General features: G+C 48.1%; 1 protein-coding gene across 1 annotated transcript in view; it reads left to right on the forward strand.

Annotated features, from left to right (window-relative positions):
- The window catches only part of DMBT1 (deleted in malignant brain tumors 1), an 85,351-nt gene that overhangs the window by 41,836 nt on the left and 22,693 nt on the right, over nt 1–20,822 (forward strand). Inside the window, exons 18-29 of the mRNA XM_073019534.1 lie at nt 337–660; nt 959–1,076; nt 1,177–1,281; nt 1,619–1,648; nt 3,337–3,699; nt 4,677–4,706; nt 6,396–6,751; nt 7,735–7,764; nt 8,681–8,719; nt 9,499–9,822; nt 16,770–16,796; nt 17,425–17,457. Coding sequence (XP_072875635.1) covers nt 337–660; nt 959–1,076; nt 1,177–1,281; nt 1,619–1,648; nt 3,337–3,699; nt 4,677–4,706; nt 6,396–6,751; nt 7,735–7,764; nt 8,681–8,719; nt 9,499–9,822; nt 16,770–16,796; nt 17,425–17,457 — 1,779 coding nt within the window. The remainder of the gene's footprint in view (nt 1–336; nt 661–958; nt 1,077–1,176; nt 1,282–1,618; nt 1,649–3,336; nt 3,700–4,676; nt 4,707–6,395; nt 6,752–7,734; nt 7,765–8,680; nt 8,720–9,498; nt 9,823–16,769; nt 16,797–17,424; nt 17,458–20,822) is intronic.

The raw sequence follows: 20,822 nt of genomic DNA on the forward strand, positions 1-20,822 counted from the left end.
GCAGCCCTCTGGCCATGGCCCCGCTATCCCTGGCAATTTGCCAGAAACCAGAGAGGACAGCATGGGTACCACCAAACTCTTGAACATGGGGCCAGCATGGGCCTGCCCTCTGGAGCTGTAGAGCTCCATCCTGTATGTGCCCAGAGTAGGGAGTGGGGATACCATTCCTGTCACCTACACTGGGGTCACAGATGATTCCCCAAACTCTGAGCCTCCATAAACCCGGGCAGCATAGTACATAACCTCTTCTTCCCCTGTGATAAAGCTGAACGTCTGGTAGCAGTAATATACAATCCTTGATAGGGATGGATGAAGGGTTCTTGTGTTCCCCTGTAGGATCTGAATCCAGTTTGGCCCTGAGGCTGGTGAATGGAGGTGACAGGTGTCAGGGCCGAGTGGAGGTCCTATACCGAGGCTCCTGGGGCACCGTGTGTGATGACAGCTGGGACACCAATGATGCCAATGTGGTCTGCAGGCAGCTGGGCTGTGGCTGGGCCACATCAGCCCCAGGAAATGCCCGGTTTGGCCAGGGCTCAGGACCCATTGTCCTGGATGATGTGCGTTGCTCAGGGCATGAGTCCTACCTGTGGAACTGTCCCCACAGAGGCTGGCTCTCCCACAACTGTGGCCATCATGAAGACGCCGGTGTCACTTGCTCAGGTGGGCCTTCAAGACCTTGGGCTCCCACTCTTAAGTTCAAGTTTGCTCGGGAAGAAAATCCTAATTACATTGTGATCTCCTCACTCGAAGCTTCTTCTATGTTTTCTATATTTCTGTAGTCTCGTTAGCTCTCTGCTAAGAATCTGTATGAATTTTGCTACAGTACCTGGTCCCTTAGGCCAGGGCTCCAAACTGAGACAACCACCCAGACTTTATCTCCTTCCTGAGGTAGTGTAAGGAAGAGGCAGAAGAGAAACATGCTGGCTCCCCAGGTCTCCATTTCTCCCCTGCTGAGTAGCGCTGGGTGAGGGTATCGTGGACACAGCACAGACAGCAGGGGCAGGGAGGGATCCTCTGACTGCGAGGAACTCTGAACTAAAGATGCTTGTCTGGAAATGGTTCTCAGCTGAGACCCAGTGAGGACATCTGGAAATACTGGCTCAAGGGTTAGGAGTGCAAATGAATGCCTGTTTGTGTCATGCCCGGGTCACATGGGGTTGGAGTCCTTGACCTCAGGTCCTTGGAGAACACGACAGAGCACTACCTGTGCCGCAGGTCTGCTGTGCGGAGGGCAGCCCCCATGAAGCCAGCCAGGCATGGCTTGTTATTGCCGGTGGTCGGGTCTGGAAGATCACACAAAGCATTTGGGCTGGAGTGGCCTCCTCAGCCTTGCTGACTCAGGAACTGCCAAAACATGCAGGGGAAAGGGTTGGTTTTGGGTCAATCTGGTCACCCTGGGCAGACACAGTTACTCACCTCGGAGCTGACAATAGTGGCTGGGATCTGCCCAGACCCCTTATATGGTGCATCTCTGTGGGGATGTCCACGGCAATGCCTCTCCCTCTGTGACAGGGACTAGAATGGACTGAGTGTCAGGCTTGCCCAGTTCCTTCTACCTTTGTTCGGGTTTCGCCATTTTGTGTATAGTGCATCTGATCCGACCTTCTCTTTCTCACAGCTGCTCAGTCCCAGTCAACGCGCAGGCCAGGTGAGTCCCCAGCATCCTTCCTCAGGATGTCCCTTCTCTTTCTGCCCAGTTACCTCTTCCCCACTCCACAGAGCTCTCCTGCTTCTCTGTGCAGATACTGTGGGGCATGTTATTTTCACCCTGACCACTCTGTAACTGAGACCCCAGCACGGTTCTTCAACAGACCTAGGGTTCAGGAAGCTTCTGTTTTCTGTTCAATTTCTCTCAGCTTTCATGAAGCAGTTTCATATTGTACAATGGACAACAGGTTCATGAAGTGGCCTCGTGTTTAATGAGTTCTGGCTCCTTCATATTCAGAGCTGATATAACCTTTCTGAGAATTGAGAGTGATTGCCAAAGTCACCTGGGAAGACAATGTCAGTTCAAGCCTTAAACATGACTTCTGCCATGGGCAAGCAATGTCAGTGCAGGCCTGATACCTCCATCCCTCTCTCCTTCAAACAGCCCAGATTTTGCAGGGCCACATCTGCATCCAGAAAAGGCAGAGGCCATGCTTGGGCAGGGAGAGGGATAATAAATATTTCTGATGCCTCCACTTACCAGGAAACTTGATACTCGTTTGGACGGCTCCTTGGTTTCCTAACATTTTAGCTCCAACTGTCAGAGTCTCAGCAATGGTGTCAGATGTGCCCATCAGTCCATGTGTCACTGGATGGGGCAGGCTAACCCTTTGTAGCCGAGAAAAGGGCATCTCACACTTCAGAGGTAGGAGGGATGAGACTGGTCTCCAGCAAGGCTTTTGTTCCTGGCTGAGCTCACTGAGCTGAAGACTTGGGCAGCACTTGGAGCAAGTGGCAGGAACCAGAAATTGAATAGTTTTCATGATGCTTGCCTGGTCCAGAGACTTTTTTTTTGGTAGCTTTTCATCTTCAAGTCTAATTTTGTCCTTTCTCTTTGTTGCAATTTACAGATACTTGGCTGACCACAGACTTACAGACACCACCAATAGGTAAATCATCCTCTCACTCCTCCCAGAGGCTCACTCTCTACCTCTGGACAAGTGTTTCTTTTGAAAATGATAGAATGAGGCTCAAGGTGGGAGCCTCTGTTTTTCATGTTTCTGCGAATGGCCTGGGGAGAAAGGTGGACATCCTGGGAACCTAGTCCTGGGTCTGATGTTGGAGGTTGGAGGGTGCTATTGACCTGTCTCCCCCGGGATTCTGTTTTATGTAGTCAGGAAAGATCCTCATCCAGGTGCTCACGACAAGCCCGGGAGGGCTCCCTAATCCTACTGGGACCTTGTTCCTAGCCCTCAGGCCACAGGCTGCAGACCTGAGAAGAGTGGGGAAAGTGCCTGTCCCGGCCGCCGTCTGGCCAAAGTCCTACCATTCCTGGCACTTTGCTAGAAGCCAGAGAGGTCCTTATGGGTGCCATCAAACTCCTGAACATGAGGCAGGTCTCAGCATCCTATCTGGAGCTGTGGGGCTTCATCCTGTGTGAGAATGGAGCTCAGAATGAGGAGTGAGGCCTCCATTCCTGTCACCTCCAGTGGAGTCACAGGTGCTTTCCCAATTATTTGAGCTTTCATAGACTTGGGCAGAGTAGGACCTCACTGCTTCTTCCACTATGATGAAGCTGAACCTCTGTTTGTATTCATATTCGAAGGTGATTACCTGCCCACGTGACTTTGGCCATGAGGAAGTGCCCTGAGTGTAGAACATTCCTTAAATCCTTGAACTCATAATCAGTATGGATGAAGGGTTCTTGTGTTCCTCTGTAGGATCTGAATCCAGTTTGGCCCTGAGGCTGGTGAATGGAGGTAACCGGTGTCAGGGCCGAGTGGAGGTCCTATACCGAGGCTCCTGGGGCACCGTGTGTGATGACAGCTGGGACACCAATGATGCCAATGTGGTCTGCAGGCAGCTGGGCTGTGGCTGGGCCACGTCAGCCCCAGGAAATGCCCGGTTTGGCCAGGGCTCAGGACCCATTGTCCTGGATGACGTGCGCTGCTCAGGACAGGAGTCCTACCTGTGGAACTGTCCCCACAGAGGCTGGCTCTCCCACAACTGTGGCCATCATGAAGACGCTGGTGTCATCTGCTCAGGTGGGCATTAAAGACCTTCCAGACCCAAGAGTGGGCTCCATCTCTTGGGGTAGCATTTTTTCTGGAAGAAAGTCCTAATTACATTCTGATCTCCTCACTGGAAGCTTCTTCTATGTTTTCTATATTTCTGTAGTCTCGTTAGCTCTCTGCTAAGAATCTGTATGAATCTTGCTACAGAACTTGGTGTAGCTGTGGTCACTTAGGCCTGGGCTCCAAACTGAAACAACCACCCATCTTTATCTGCTTCCTGAGGTAGTGCAAGGAAGAGGCAGAAGAGAAACGAGCTGGCTCCCCAGGGCTCCATTTCTCACCTGCTGAGTAGCGCTGGGTGAGGGTATCGTGGACACAGCACAGACAGCAGGGGGCAGGGAGGGATCCTCTGACTGCGAGGAACTCTGAACTAAAGATGCTTGTCTGGAAATGGGTTCTCAGCTGAGACCCAGTGAGGACGTCTGGAAATAGCGGCTCAAGGGTTAGGGGTGCAAATGCATGTCCGTTTGTGTCAGGCCTAGGTCACATGGGGTTGGAGTCCTTGACCTCAGGTCCTCTCAGAAGGCTGCAGAGCACTGCCTGTGCCCCAGGTCCAGTGTGCAGAGGGCAGCCCCCATGAAGCCTTCCAGGCATGGCTTGTTATTGCCTATTGTCGGGTCTAGAAGATCACACAAGGCATTTGGGCTGGAGTGGCCTCCTCAGCCTTGCTGACTCAGGAACTGCCAGAACATGCAAGGGAAAGGGTTGGTTTTGGGTCAATCTGGTCACTCTGGGCAGACACAGTTACTCACCTCGGAGCTGACAATAGTGGCTGGGATCTGCCCAGACCCCTTATATGGTGCATCTCTGTGGGGATGTCCACGGCAATGCCTCTCCCTCTGTGACAGGGACTAGGATGGACTGAGTGTCAGGCTTGCCCAGTTCCTTCTACCTTTGTTCGGGTTTTGCCATTTTGTGTATAGTACATCTGATCCGACCTTCTTTTTCTCACAGCTGCTCAGTCCCAGTCAACGCGCAGGCCAGGTGAGTCCCCAGCATCCTTTCTCAGGATGTCCCTTCTCTTTCTGCCCAGTTACATCTTCCCCACTCCACAGAGCTCTCCTGCTTCTCTGTGTAGATACTGTGGGGCATGTTATTTTCACCCTGACCACTCTGTAACTGAGACCCCAGCACGGTTCTTCAACAGACCTAGGGTTCAGGAAGCTTCTGTTTACTGTTCAATTTATCTCAGCTTTCATGAAGCAGTTTCATACTGTACAATGGACAACCCTTACAGGTTCAGAAAGTGGCCTCATGTTTAATGAGTTTTGGCTCTTTCATATTCAGAGCTGATATAACCTTTCTGAGAATTGAGAGCGATTGCCACAGTCACCTGGGAGGACAATGTCAGTTCGAGCCTTAAACTTCTGCCATGGGCAAGCAATGTCAGTGCAGGCCTGATACCTCCACCCCTCTCTCCTTCAAACAGCCCAGATTTTGCAGGGCCACATCTGCATCCAGAAAAGGCAGAGGCCATGCTTGGGCAGGGAGAGGGATAATAAATATTTCTGATGCCTCCACTTACCAAGAAACTTGATACCCGTTTGGACGGCTCCTTGGTTTCCTAACATTTTAGCTCCAACTGTCAGAGTCTCAGCAATGGTGTCAGATGTGCCCATCAGTCCATGTGTCACTGGATGGGGCAGGCTAACCCTTTGTAGCCGAGAAAAGGACATCTCACACTTCAGAGGTAGGAGGGGTGAGACTGGTCTCCAGCAAGGCTTTTGTTCCTGGCTGAGCTCACTGAGCTGAAGACTTGGGCAGCACTTGGAGCAAGTGGCAGGATCCAGAAATTGAATAGTTTTCATGATGCTTGCCTGGTCCAGAGACTTTGTTTTTGGTAGCTTTTCATCTTCAAGTCTAATTTTGTCCTTTCTCTTTGTTGCAATTTACAGATACTTGGCTGACCACAGACTTACAGACACCACCAATAGGTAAATCATCCTCTCACTCCACCCAGAGGCTCACTCTCTACCTCTGGACAAGTGTTTCTTTTGAAAATGATAGAATGAGGCTCAAGGTGGGAGCCTCTGTTTTTCATGTTTCTGCGAATGGCCTGGGGAGAAAGGTGGACATCCTGGGAACCTAGTCCTGGGTCTGATGTTGGAGGTTGGAGGGTGCTATTGACCTGTCTCCCCCGGGATTCTGTTTTATGTAGTCAGGAAAGATCCTCATCCAGGTGCTCACGACAAGCCCGGGAGGGCTCCCTAATCCTACTGGGACCTTGTTCCTAGCCCTCAGGCCACAGGCTGCAGACCTGAGAAGAGTGGGGAAAGTGCCTGTCCCGGCCGCCGTCTGGCCAAAGTCCTACCATTCCTGGCACTTTGCTAGAAGCCAGAGAGGTCCTTATGGGTGCCACCAAACTCCTGAACATGAGGCAGGTCTCAGCATCCTATCTGGAGCTGTGGGGCTTCATCCTGTGTGAGAATGGAGCTCAGAATGAGGAGTGAGGCCTCCATTCCTGTCACCTCCAGTGGAGTCACAGGTGCTTTCCCAATTATTTGAGCTTTCATAGACTTGGGCAGAGTAGGACCTCACTGCTTCTTCCACTATGATGAAGCTGAACCTCTGTTTGTATTCATATTCGAAGGTGATTACCTGCCCACGTGACTTTGGCCATGAGGAAGTGCCCTGAGTGTAGAACATTCCTTAAATCCTTGAACTCATAATCAGTATGGATGAAGGGTTCTTGTGTTCCTCTGTAGGATCTGAATCCAGTTTGGCCCTGAGGCTGGTGAATGGAGGTAACCGGTGTCAGGGCCGAGTGGAGGTCCTATACCGAGGCTCCTGGGGCACCGTGTGTGATGACAGCTGGGACACCAATGATGCCAATGTGGTCTGCAGGCAGCTGGGCTGTGGCTGGGCCACGTCAGCCCCAGGAAATGCCCGGTTTGGCCAGGGCTCAGGACCCATTGTCCTGGATGACGTGCGCTGCTCAGGACAGGAGTCCTACCTGTGGAACTGTCCCCACAGAGGCTGGCTCTCCCACAACTGTGGCCATCATGAAGACGCTGGTGTCATCTGCTCAGGTGGGCATTAAAGACCTTCCAGACCCAAGAGTGGGCTCCATCTCTTGGGGTAGCATTTTTTCCGGAAGAAAGTCCTAATTACATTCTGATCTCCTCACTGGAAGCTTCTTCTATGTTTTCTATATTTCTGTAGTCTCGTTAGCTCTCTGCTAAGAATCTGTATGAATCTTGCTACAGAACTTGGTGTAGCTGTGGTCACTTAGGCCTGGGCTCCAAACTGAAACAACCACCCATCTTTATCTGCTTCCTGAGGTAGTGCAAGGAAGAGGCAGAAGAGAAACGAGCTGGCTCCCCAGGGCTCCATTTCTCACCTGCTGAGTAGCGCTGGGTGAGGGTATCGTGGACACAGCACAGACAGCAGGGGCAGGGAGGGATCCTCTGACTGCGAGGAACTCTGAACTAAAGATGCTTGTCTGGAAATGGGTTCTCAGCTGAGACCCAGTGAGGACGTCTGGAAATAGCGGCTCAAGGGTTAGGGGTGCAAATGCATGTCCGTTTGTGTCAGGCCTAGGTCACATGGGGTTGGAGTCCTTGACCTCAGGTCCTCTCAGAAGGCTGCAGAGCACTGCCTGTGCCCCAGGTCCAGTGTGCAGAGGGCAGCCCCCATGAAGCCTTCCAGGCATGGCTTGTTATTGCCTATTGTCGGGTCTAGAAGATCACACAAGGCATTTGGGCTGGAGTGGCCTCCTCAGCCTTGCTGACTCAGGAACTGCCAGAACATGCAAGGGAAAGGGTTGGTTTTGGGTCAATCTGGTCACTCTGGGCAGACACAGTTACTCACCTCGGAGCTGACAATAGTGGCTGGGATCTGCCCAGACCCCTTATATGGTGCATCTCTGTGGGGATGTCCACGGCAATGCCTCTCCCTCTGTGACAGGGACTAGGATGGACTGAGTGTCAGGCTTGCCCAGTTCCTTCTACCTTTGTTCGGGTTTTGCCATTTTGTGTATAGTACATCTGATCCGACCTTCTTTTTCTCACAGCTGCTCAGTCCCAGTCAACGCGCAGGCCAGGTGAGTCCCCAGCATCCTTTCTCAGGATGTCCCTTCTCTTTCTGCCCAGTTACATCTTCCCCACTCCACAGAGCTCTCCTGCTTCTCTGTGTAGATACTGTGGGGCATGTTATTTTCACCCTGACCACTCTGTAACTGAGACCCCAGCACGGTTCTTCAACAGACCTAGGGTTCAGGAAGCTTCTGTTTACTGTTCAATTTATCTCAGCTTTCATGAAGCAGTTTCATACTGTACAATGGACAACCCTTACAGGTTCAGAAAGTGGCCTCATGTTTAATGAGTTTTGGCTCTTTCATATTCAGAGCTGATATAACCTTTCTGAGAATTGAGAGCGATTGCCACAGTCACCTGGGAGGACAATGTCAGTTCGAGCCTTAAACATGACTTCTGCCATGGGCAAGCAATGTCAGTGCAGGCCTGATACCTCCACCCCTCTCTCCTTCAAACAGCCCAGATTTTGCAGGGCCACATCTGCATCCAGAAAAGGCAGAGGCCATGCTTGGTCAGGGAGAGGGATAATAAATATTTCTGATGCCTCCACTTACCAAGAAACTTGATACCCGTTTGGACGGCTCCTTGGTTTCCTAACATTTTAGCTCCAACTGTCAGAGTCTCAGCAATGGTGTCAGATGTGCCCATCAGTCCATGTGTCACTGGATGGGGCAGGCTAACCCTTTGTAGCCGAGAAAAGGACATCTCACACTTCAGAGGTAGGAGGGGTGAGACTGGTCTCCAGCAAGGCTTTTGTTCCTGGCTGAGCTCACTGAGCTGAAGACTTGGGCAGCACTTGGAGCAAGTGGCAGGATCCAGAAATTGAATAGTTTTCATGATGCTTGCCTGGTCCAGAGACTTTGTTTTTGGTAGCTTTTCATCTTCAAGTCTAATTTTGTCCTTTCTCTTTGTTGCAATTTACAGATACTTGGCTGACCACAGACTTACAGACACCACCAATAGGTAAATCATCCTCTCACTCCACCCAGAGGCTCACTCTCTACCTCTGGACAAGTGTTTCTTTTGAAAATGATAGAATGAGGCTCAAGGTGGGAGCCTCTGTTTTTCATGTTTCTGCGAATGGCCTGGGGAGAAAGGTGGACTCCCTGGGAATCTAGTTCTGGGTCTGATATTGGTGGGTGGAGCGTGCTAGTGACCTGTCTCCCCCGGGATTCTGTGTTATGTAGTCAGGAAAGATCCTCATCCAGGTGCTCAGGACAAGCCCTGGAGGGCTCCCTAATCCTACTGGGACCTTGTTCCTGGCCCTCAGGCCACAGGCTGCAGACCTGAGAAGAGAGGGGAAAGCGCCTGTCCCCGCCGCCGTCTGGCCAAAGTCCTGCCATTCCTGGCACTTTGTTAGAAGCCAGAGAGGTCCTTATGGGTGCCATCAAACTCCTGAACATGAGGCAGGTCTCGGCCTCCTATCTGGAGCTGTGGGGCTTCATCCTGTGTGAGAATGGAGCTCAGAATGAGGAGTGAGGCCTCCATTCCTGTCACCTCCAGTGGAGTCACAGGTGCTTTCCCAATTATTTGAGATTCCATAGACTTGGGCAGAGTAGGACCTCACTGCTTCTTCCACTATGATGAAGTTGAGCCTCTGTTTGTATTCATATTCGAAGGTGATTACCTGCCCACGTGACTTTGGCCATGAGGAACTGCCCTGAGTGTAGAACATTCCTTAAATCCTTAAATCCTTGAACTCATAATCAGTATGGATGAAGGGTTCTTGTGTTCCCCTGTAGGATCTGAATCCAGTTTGGCCCTGAGGCTGGTGAATGGAGGTGACAGGTGTCAGGGCCGAGTGGAGGTCCTATACCGAGGCTCCTGGGGCACCGTGTGTGATGACAGCTGGGACACCAATGATGCCAATGTGGTCTGCAGGCAGCTGGGCTGTGGCTGGGCCACGTCAGCCCCAGGAAATGCCCGGTTTGGCCAGGGCTCAGGACCCATTGTCCTGGATGACGTGCGCTGCTCAGGACAGGAGTCCTACCTGTGGAACTGTCCCCACAGAGGCTGGCTCTCCCACAACTGTGGCCATCATGAAGACGCTGGTGTCATTTGCTCAGGTGGGCCTTCAAGACCTTGGGCTGCCTCTCTTAGATTGACGTTTGCCCCTGAAGAAAATCCTAATTACATTGTGATCTCCTCACTCAAAGCTTCTTCTATGTTTTCTATATTTCTGTAGTCTCGTTAGCTCTCTGCTAAGAATCTGTATGAATTTTGCTGCAGTACCTGGTCCCTTAGGCCAGGGCTCCAAACTGAGACAACCACCCAGACTTTATCCGCTTCCTGAGGTAGTGCAAGAAAGAGGCAGAAGAGAAACGTGCTGGCTCCCCAGGTCTCCATTTCTCCCCTGCTGAGTAGCGCTGGGTGAGGGTATTGTGGACACAGCACAGGCAGCAGGGGCAGGGAGGGATCCTCTCACTGTGAGGAAGTCTGAACTAAAGATGCTTGTCTGGAAATGGTTCTTAGCTGAGATCTAGCGAGGACATCTGGAAATAGAGGCTCAAGGGTTAGGGGTGCAAATGCATGTCTGTTTGTGTCAGGCCTGGGTCACATGGGGTTGGAGTCATTGACCTCAGGTCCTCTCAGAAGGTTGCAGAGCACTGCCTGAGCTCCAGGTCTGGAGTGCGGTGAGCAGCCCCCATGAAGCCAGCCAGGCATGGCTTGTTATTGCCGGTGGTCGGGTCTGGAAGATCACACAGGGCATTTAGGCTGGAGTGGCCTCCTCAGCCTTGCTGACTCAGGAACTGCCAAACAATGCAAGGGAGAGGGTTGGTTTTGGGTCAATCTGGTCACCCTGGGCAGACACAGTCACTCACCTCAGAGCTGACAATAGTGGCTGGGATCTGCCCAGACCCCTTATATGGTGCATCTCTGTGGGGATGTCCACGACAATGCCTCTCCCTCTGTGACAGGGACTAGGATGGACTGAGTGTCAGGCTTGTCCAGTTCCTTCTACCTTTGTTCCGGTTTTGCCATTTTGTGTATAGTGCATCTGATCCGACCTTCTCTTTCCACAGCTGCTCAGTCCCAGTCAACGACCAGGCCAGGTGAGTCCCCAACATCCTTCCTCAGGATGTCCCTTCTCTTTCTGCCCAGTTACCTCTTCCCCACTCCACAGAGCTCTCCTGCTTCTCTGTGCAGATACTGTGGGGCATGTTATTTTCACCCCCACCACTCTGTAGCTGAGACTACACCACAGTGCTTCAACAGACCTAGGGTTCAGGAGGCTTCTGTTTTCTGTTCAATTTATCTCAGCTTTCATGAAGCAGTTTCATACTGTACAATGGACAACCTTTACAGGTTCAGGAAGTGGCCTAATGTTTAATGAGTTTTGGCTCTTTCATATTCAGAGCTGATATAACCTTTCTGAGAATTGAGAGTGATTGCCACAGTGACCCGGGAAGGCAATGTCAGTTCGAGCCTTAAACATGACTTCTGCCATGGGCAAGCAATGTCAGTGCAGGCCTGATACCTCCATCCCTCCCTCCTTCAAACAGCCCAGATTTTGCAGGGCCACATCTGCATCCAGAAAAGGCAGAGGCCATGCTTGGTCAGGGAGAGGGATAATAAATATTTCTGATGCCTCCACTTACCAAGAAACTTGATACCCCTTTGGATGGCTCCTTGGTTTCCTAACATTTTAGCTCCAACTGTCAGAGTCTCAGTAATGGTGTCAGATATGCCCATCAGTCCATGTGTCACTGGATGGGGCAGGCTAACCCTTTGTAGCCGAGAAAAGGACATCTCACACTTCAGAGGTAGGAGGGGTGAGACTGGTCTCCAGCAAGGCTTTTGTTCCTGGCTGAGCTCACTGAGCTGAAGACTTGGGCAGCACTTGGAGCAAGTGGCAGGAACCAGAAATTGAATAGTTTTCATGATGCTTGCCTGATCCAGAGACTTTTTTTTCTTTTTGTAGCTTTTCACCTTCAAGTCTAATTTTGTCCTTTCTCTTTGTTGGAATTTACAGATACTTGGCTGACCACCAACTTACTGACACCGCCAATAGGTAAATCATCCTCTCACTCCTCCCAGAGGCTCACTCTCTACCTCTGGACAAATGTTTCTTTTGAAAATGATAGAATGAGGTTCAAGTGGGTGACTCTGTTTTTCATGTTTCTGCAAGTTGCCTGGGGAGAAAGGTGGACTCTCTGGGAATCTAGTTCTGGGTCTAATGTTGGAGGCTGGAGGGTGCTAGTGACCTGTCTCCCCTGGGATTTTGTTTTATGTAGTCAGGAAAGATCCTCATCCAGGTGCTCAGGACAAGCTCTGGAGGGCTCCCTAATCCTACTGGGACCTTATTCCTGGCCCTCACGCCACAGGCTGCAGACCTGAGAAGAGAGGGGAAAGCGCCTGTCCCTGCCGCCGTCTGGTCAAAGTCCTGCCATTCCTGGCATTTTGTTAGAAGCCAGAGAGGTCCCTATGGGTGCCACCAAACTCCTGAACATGAGGCAGGTCTCGGCCTCCTATCTGGAGCTGTGGGGCTTCATCCTGTGTGAGAATGGAGCTCAGAATGAGGAGTGAGGCCTCCATTCCTGTCACTTCCAGTGGAGTCACAGGTGCTTTCCCAATTATTTGAGCTTTCATAGTGTTGGGCAGAGTAGGACCTCACTGCTTCTTCCACTATGATGAAGCTGAACCTCTGTTTGTATTCATATTCGAAGGTGATTACCTGCCCACGTGACTTTGGCCATGAGGAAGTGCCCTGAGTGTAGAACGTTCCTTAAATCCTTGACCTCATAATCAGTATGGATGAAGGGTGTTTGTGTTCCCCTGTAGGATCTGAATCCAGTTTGGCCCTGAGGCTGGTGAATGGAGGTAACCGGTGTCAGGGCCGAGTGGAGGTCCTATACCAAGGCTCCTGGGGCACCGTGTGTGATGACTACTGGGACACCAATGATGCCAATGTGGTCTGCAGGCAGCTGGGCTGTGGCTGGGCCACGTCAGCCCCAGGAAATGCCTGGTTTGGCCAGGGCTCAGGACCCATAGTTCTGGATGACGTGCGCTGCTCAGGACACGAGTCCTACCTGTGGAACTGTCCCCACAGAGGCTGGCTCTCCCACAACTGTGGCCATCATGAAGATGCTGGTGTCATCTGCTCAGGTGGGCCTTCTAGATTTTCCAGACCCAAGGGTGGGCTCCCTCTCTTGGGGTGGAGTTTGCTCCAGAGGAAAATCGTAAATACATTCTGATCTCACTCGAAGGTTCTTCTATGTTTTCTATGTTTCTGAAGACTTGTTAGCTCTCTGCTAAGAATCCATATGAATTCACTGCCTGGTGTTCCTATGGTCACTTAGGAGAAGGGGCCAAACTCAGACAACAATCCCGACTTTATCCCCTTCCTGAGGCAGTGCAAGGAAGAGGCAGAAGAGAAAACTACTGGCTCCCCAGGGTTCCATTCCTCCCCTGCTGAGTAACAGTGGATGAGGGTATGGTAGCCACTGCACAGACAGTGGGGCAGAGGAGGGATCCTCTCCTTGGGAGAGGCTCATGGTAAGGAAAGGATATATTTTGGGGTAGGGAATTCTCACTTAAGGCCCCAGTAAGGAGGATTTGGATTGGAGACATATGGGCTAGGAGTGTAAATGTGTAGCCCTGCATGTGTGACCTGGTTCTTGGTCAGTTTCAGCTCCTTCCAAAGAACTGAAGTGCATTGTCTGTCTAGCAAGCCTGGTGTTGGGAGGGCAGCCCCCATGAGATCTGCCAGGCAAACCCTTGTTATTACCTGTGGTTTGGGATGGAAGATCACACAAGAGATTTTTGCTGGAGTGGTATCCTGAGACTTGATGACTTGGTGAATTGCTAAAACCTGCAAGGGAAAGGGTTGGTTTTGGTTCAACTTGGACATCACATCCAGACACAGAGTTAATCGCCTTGGAGCTGGAAATGGTGGGCAGAATCTGCTTGGACCCCTTCTAAGGAGCCTCTTCGAGTCCAGCCAAAGCACTGGCATTCAGCAGGTCTGGGTGAAACTCCTGGGTCTTGCTTGAAGCCTCTGGCCACTCCTTACCTCATTCAATGTGGAAGGTTCCTTTATTTACCAGTTGTCAATTGATCTTTAAAGAGGATTTATTATTAGGGATGCTTTTGTTTGTACATGGCAGGAACTGAACTCAAACTCTCTTTAGCTAGAAAGGAATTCATTGGCTCCGGTATCCAGAATGTTTAGTGGTGGATCTGGAGCTTCAGGTACAGCTGGTTCCGGAAGTTCCAAGTCTTTTTTCCCTATGCTTTGCTTACATCTACTCTTTTATCTGTGTGGGCGTCACTATTAACTTGCTTTTTGCATATGGCTGAAAGACAGCAGAGGGCAGCCCCAAGTCTATATCCCACCAGGAGAAGGAGTCAGTCTGTCCCAGTACCTCTGGCTGACAAGGCCTGAGAGGACTCTGATTGACCTGCTTGTCAACAGGTTCTTTCTTCCAAACCATCTCTATTAGCTCTGATGGCTCAGCCAGAGTTCTATACCCATCTTTGTGTTCCCTTGGAGCGATGGGAAGGATGGGGGCACTAGGCTGTACTTGAACCTTGTAGGATGCTACTTTTTAAAATAGGAATGACTGTTTCTATTAGAATAAAAAACAGGCAGGATGTTTGAGACAGAGTCAACAGTCCCTTAGTTGGACCCTTCCTTTCCTTTGATACTCTCTGCTCTTTGTTGGCTGACGTTACCCCTCTATCCCAAGATGGAACCTTCCCTCTCCCTGACTGTTGTCCATGTTCATTACCATAATCTCTATCTAGTTCCAGGACTTTTTCATTATCCCCAACTGAAAGCTCTTACCCCTTAACCATTCATAATCCATTCCTCTTTCCCTCAGCTCCTGGCAACCACTAATCTGCTTTCTGTCTCTGTATACAGATTTTACTAAGAACCCTGATCATTTTCTGTGAATGGAATCATAGCCTTTTCTGTCTGGATTCATTCACTTAACATAATGTTTCCAAGGTTCATTCATGTTTTAGCATGTGTCAGAACTTCATTACTTTTAATTGCCAACTAATATTCCATTGTATGGCCATGCCATCTTTTGTCTATCCATTTATCAGCTTATGGACATTTGGATTGCTTCCATCTTTTGGCTGTTGTGAATAAGGCTGCTATGAACATTAGTGTATGATTTTTTGTTTGCACTTGTGTTTCCAATTTTGGGAGATATATACCTAGGAGTGGGATTGCTGGGTAATAGGGTAATTATGTTTAATTTATTGTGGAAACGCTGAACAGTTGCCATAGCTGCTGTACCAATTTGCTTTCCCCCCAGCAATGCCTGAGAATTCTGATTCCTCTATATCTTCACCAACACTTGTTATGATGTCTTTTTCATCATGGCCATCCTAGTGGGTGTAAGGTGGTATTTCATGGTGTTTTGATTTGCATTGCCCTGATGACTAATCATGCTGAGCATCTTTTCATGTGTTGGTGGGCCCTTTGTATATATTCTTGGGAGAAGAGTGGCTTCGTTTTATAGATACTAAGCTGAAGACCAGAAGAACTAGACTAATATCAGTATCTTAGCCCAGCTCCTGAGCTCACCGGACAGGGTTCAGTTACACAGAGGGATCAGGATACTTGGCCCAGTGTTGTGTCTAGCATGTGACATTCCTTCATGGAGGCCTAACTCTGCCATTTTCCTCCACTCTCAGGCATAGGCACCTCTAGGTATGCACAACTAAGTGTTATCATAGTCACTTCTGCCCACTGTCCCTGTAGCTCATGGTATTCAGTGGGTCCAGGTTTCGTTTCAGATTGAAGGCAAGCTGTGGGTTTGAAAGTGACTCAGGAACAAGCCTCAGGCCTGATGGGGTGGTCCCTGTGAGCAGAGTGAGTCAGCCAGAGGTGGAGAAGTGGAATCTCCCAAGAACCAGGTCCTAGGGCTGCACTTTGCCAGGCAAGTGGGAGCTGGTCTCGGTTGCATCCTGCTGCAGGGGCGCTTGAGCCCAGTGGTCCCTGCAGATCCAGGCTGATGGCTTCTGCACTTTAACCTCTGAATCTGAAGGCCTGGCTCAGCACTTGAATTTCTGGGCACTGAGATAACTCCATTGGAGAACATGCACAGCTCAGTCCGTGCCCAAAGGTTCTAGAAGACAGCCCTTAAGGATAACATGTTGAAGAACAGGCTTCTGTCAATGTCTATGCTGCTGGAGAACATTGACTGGAGACCCAGAAACCTTGGCCTTCTGGAAGAATTCAGAACTTCACTCTGACCTCACATCCTCTCCCTTTAGCAGATACAGGAGAGAGTGAATTTTCCTGTCTCTTCTAGAATCCAATTCTGGTGTGTCCCTGAGGCTGGTGAATGGAGGTGACAGGTGTCAGGAGTGGAGGTCCTATACCAAGGCTCCTGGGGCACCATGTGTGATGACAGCTGGGACACCAATGATGCCAATGTGGTCTGCAGGCAGCTGGGCTGTGGCTGGGCCATGTCAGCCCCTGGAAATGCCCAGTTTGGTCAGGGCTCAGGACCCATTGTCCTGGATGATGTGCGCTGCTCAGGGAACGAGTCCTACCTGTGGAGCTGCCCCCACAATGACTGGCTCTCCCACAGCTGTCAGCATAGTGAAGCCACTGTCATCTGTTCAGATGGGCCTCCAAGACTTGGGCCTCTATTTTAGTGCATGGTTTTCTCCATGACAAGGCTTCTCTTTGCACTAGCCTCCTCCCAGCCTGAGCTTCTCTTCTAGATGGCCAGTTTCTCTGATACCTCAACAGGGCAAGAACATCAGCAAATGTTGTCGATGTCTTTGACTTTTATGGGTAGGCACTAGCTTCTTCCTTACATAGGTTCCTATAGCAAACAAGGGTTCAGTCCACTTTCAGCTGTAAGAGTGAATTCTTCAAACACCTTTTTTGAGACTAACCCTTAATGTTTATGTCTACTGTTCCACTCTCCTGGATGACTCTGGGGGAGCATTTCTAAGTGACAAGGTGGGGACAGACACTCAACATTTATCTCACTCATCATCCTGGGCACTGGGACTGACTCACGTTTTCTTCTTTTCCTTGCAGCCACCCAGATAAATTCTACTGTGTCAGGTGAGTCTGCTCCACCCCAGCCTAGCAATATTCTCTTGGAAATTCCACTCTCTCTTGTTTCCAGAAGTAGGAGGAGTAGGGTAAGTTCCCCCTGAGGGGTAATTTCTCTCTGAGGGCTCAGACCTTTGTTAGGGTGAGGAGCTGAGTTCCCACTGCCATCACTCTCATGTCTGGCTCACTGCAGAGGGCCCCTGTGGCCTCCTGCTATTGCCTGCTGATAGTGCTAAGTGCTGGCAGAGATGCTGCTGCAGAAGGAGGCTTTGGTCCTCCCATTGTTTCAGATGAAAATAACTGTCTAAATTAACCCATGGAAAATTAGGACCTTCATTTTAGAAACATAGCCAAGCGAGACTTCTGCATGTATTTGTCAAATGAAGAATTCTTTCACTTTGAGGGAGCCATCCCCAACATGTTTTTGTGCCACAGTGGAAATATCCTGGGCCAAATATGTTGGGAGGTGCTATATACTCTAGACCTTACTGGCCATGAACAGTGTAAACTGGAATGGTCAAGGCTCTGAGAAGTCCTATACTAAGGAAAAGGATTTAACTTTGTCAGTCATACAAATGACTATGGAATGGAAAAATTATCTAGTAAATTCCTAAACAGCTTCATTTTTTTTTTCTAGATTGGTGGCATCCAACAACTACAATCACTACAAGTAAGTATCACGTTTTCCACCTGAACCATAGGTCATGCATTTCTTATCCTCAAGCTGGGCTATCCATGAGTGAATGCTCTGGACCCACCCCAGCCTTCCTCAATCTGCACATAGCCCTGGCCTGTCCAACTACACCCTTCACCTCTTCATTTGAATCAATGAGATAAGTATTCTTAAAATAATCGACTTAAAGGCTTTTATTTTGGGGGGTATCTCCAAAGCTTTGGGAAGAAGAAGGGAGACAAATAGTAAATGGATAATTTTACTACAAATTATGCTTTTCCACGTCATTTTTATTTCACTATATGGATATGTTTCAATAGATTTTCATTGCTTTTAAAAAATAGTAGGACTACTTTTCTGTGTTATTAAATCTTTTCTCACAATTATTTTAAGTGCCTGTATTGTATTCTACTATAGAGATACGCCATGAATTCTTTGACAAATCCTCAGATACTAGATATTTGTTTGTATTTCTTCATTACTGTAAATGATTTTGTGGTGAAGAATATTTTTATAGACAATTTTTTTTGCATACCTCACTAATTTTTCCTTTAGGATATAAATGGGTATACTGGACTAAAGTCAACATCAACATAGTGCCTGGTACATAGAATGTACTCCATACATACTAACTTTTACTGTGTTAGGTATTTTAAGATCTTGCTGTGTGTATGGTCCAACTACCATCAAGAATGGTTGTAAAATTATGGAATGATGTAACAGACAAAGTGATCTTCTTCCTCAGAGCTCACAGTATTATTTAATACACAACCAACTAGAAAATTACAGCTGTGACAAGTGTTTCCAAGGAAAAGTTCAGTGTGCAAAGAGGAAGGATTAGTAGAGATCTTCCTTGACTGGGGGCTTAGGGGAAGTTCCTTATGGAAGTGACATTTAAGCTGGGAGTTAATAGAGGAGCAGCTTCATTTGCTGAAGTGTCTTCTAACTAGAAGGAATGCTTTGAAGGCCCTAGGCTGGGAAGGAGCTTGGCTCTTTGAAGGAGAGTGGGGTGGGGGCAAGGAGGGACTGCAGGAAATCTGTTGGGTGAGGCCAGATCATTCAGGGCCTTGTGGGTGGGTTAAGACTTCCATCTTTATCCTAAAGGTAGGGAGGCTGTGGAAAGATTTTAATCTGGAGAATTAGCTAATTGGAAATATATTTGCAAAAGATCATGTTTATCTTTTCTGCCAAACTGCATTTCCTGGAGACAGGGGCCATGTCTGCCTTTTCCATAATGTATCCTTATTATGCAGCATTGTGTCTGCCTTTCAAGAACTATTTATTGAAAGAATAAATGAATGAATGGATAAATTAATGAATACATACATAATTACTGTTGGCATTTTGGCATACATTCCATACACTACACACACACACACACACACACACACACACACACACACGGTATGGCATGCTTTATATCCCATTGTATAACCCATCATTTTCATTTAAGTGGATATAATACTTTTTTCATGACCTTAAAATTAGCATTTTTATAACATTGAAATTATTTGTATAGAAGAAGGTTTAATGACTACACAATTTTCCACTGTATAGATATACCATCATTTAGTTAAATAGTTACTAATTGTGGGACAAAAACATTGTTTCCAATTATATTTTATAATGTTAAGTAACTACATATAATAGCATATTTTATAACCATTTCTATTTAATGTTTAGAAATAAGTAATTCGTATCCTTGTCTCTGAAAGTTTGACTTTATCCTTAATTATTTCCCAGTGTAGAAATAGAATGGGTGGGCAGGCCACACGATCTTCAAGAAACACTGTATTCCCACCAAATGGGAGAACACATTTCTATCTCATAAGGGACTTGTACCTATGATATATAAGTGACTCTTGTAGTCAATGATAAAAAGTCAAATAACCCAACTGAACAATAAGCAAAAGACCTAAAAGGTATTTCTCTACAGAAGATTCACAGATGGCAGAGAAGGCATTGGAAAGATGCTCAATGTCATTAGCCGTCAAGGACATGCAAATGAAACACCCAGTAGGTGGGTCGTAGTCAAAAAGCCAGATCATAGCAAGTAGTGATGAGGATGTGGAGAAATTGGAAACCTTATGCATGGCTTCAGGGAATGTGAAATGGTACAGCCACTTTGAGAAGCAGTTTGGTGGCTCCCCAAAAGGTTAGACCTGGAGTCACCATATGACCCACCACTTGAACTCCTAGGCATATACCCAGGAGACATGAAAACGTACGTCCACACAGAAACTTGTATGTGAATGTTCAGGACAGCTTCGTTCATAGTAGCCAAATGTGAACACAATGCATATGTTCCTCATGGTGAATCGAGAAACAAATATGATACGTCCCTGCAGTGGAGTATTATTTGGCAATAAAAATGAATTTAATAGTGGCCGGACGCGGTGGCCCACACCTGTAATCCCAGCACTTTGGGAGGCTGAGATGGGTGGATTGGCTGAGGTCAGGACTTTGAGACCAGCCTGGCCAACATGGTGAAACCCTGTCTCTACTAAAAATACAAAAATTAGCTGGGCGTGATGGTGGGCGGCTGTAATCCCAGCTACTTGGGAGGCTGGGGCAGGAGAATCGCTTGAATCTGGGAAGCGGAGGTTGCAGTGAGCTGAGATCGTGCCATTGTACTCCAGCCTGGGCTACAAGAGTGAAACTCGGTCTCAAAAAAAATAAATAAATAAAAAGAATTTAATACTGATTTATGCTACAACATGATGAACTTTGAAAACATGTTGAGAAGTAAGTCAAAAAAGACTATCATATTGTACAATTTGTTTTATATGAAATGTCCAGAATAGTCAAATCTATAGAGACAGAAAAGTAGATCAGTGGTTGCCAGGAATGGAGGATGTTGAGAAGAAATGGGGAGTGATTGCTAATCACTCCTAAACAAGGTTTCTCTTTAGGGTGATGAAAATAATCTAAAACTGTGGTGATTTCAGAGCTCTGAGTATGCTAAAAACCAGGGACTTGTCTCCTTAGAAAAACTAAACAAAGAGTTATGAAAAAGAAAAGAAAAAGAAAACGTTTTAATTTATATCACTGAGTGTGCACATTTTGAAAAAATTTTTATTACTATAAACCACCCACAAAATGTTTGACTATTTAGTATTTATCCCTTTCTGATAAATAGCAATAGCTAATATTGCTGGGTGCTTATGTGCCTGGCACTCTCTAAGAGTTTATATAGACATAGAAACATATCTCATGTTTATGTGTAAATGTTCATATATACATATCTTATTTAATCCCCGTAAGAGTCTGATGAGGCAGATGCCATTACCACTCTCATTTTTCTGATGAGGAAACTGAGGCAGAGAGGTTAAGTAACTGGCTCCGGATCATGGAACTGATAG

Source organism: Chlorocebus sabaeus, chromosome 9 (genome assembly GCF_047675955.1).
Source record: "Chlorocebus sabaeus isolate Y175 chromosome 9, mChlSab1.0.hap1, whole genome shotgun sequence".
Taxonomy (NCBI): domain Eukaryota; kingdom Metazoa; phylum Chordata; class Mammalia; order Primates; family Cercopithecidae; genus Chlorocebus; species Chlorocebus sabaeus.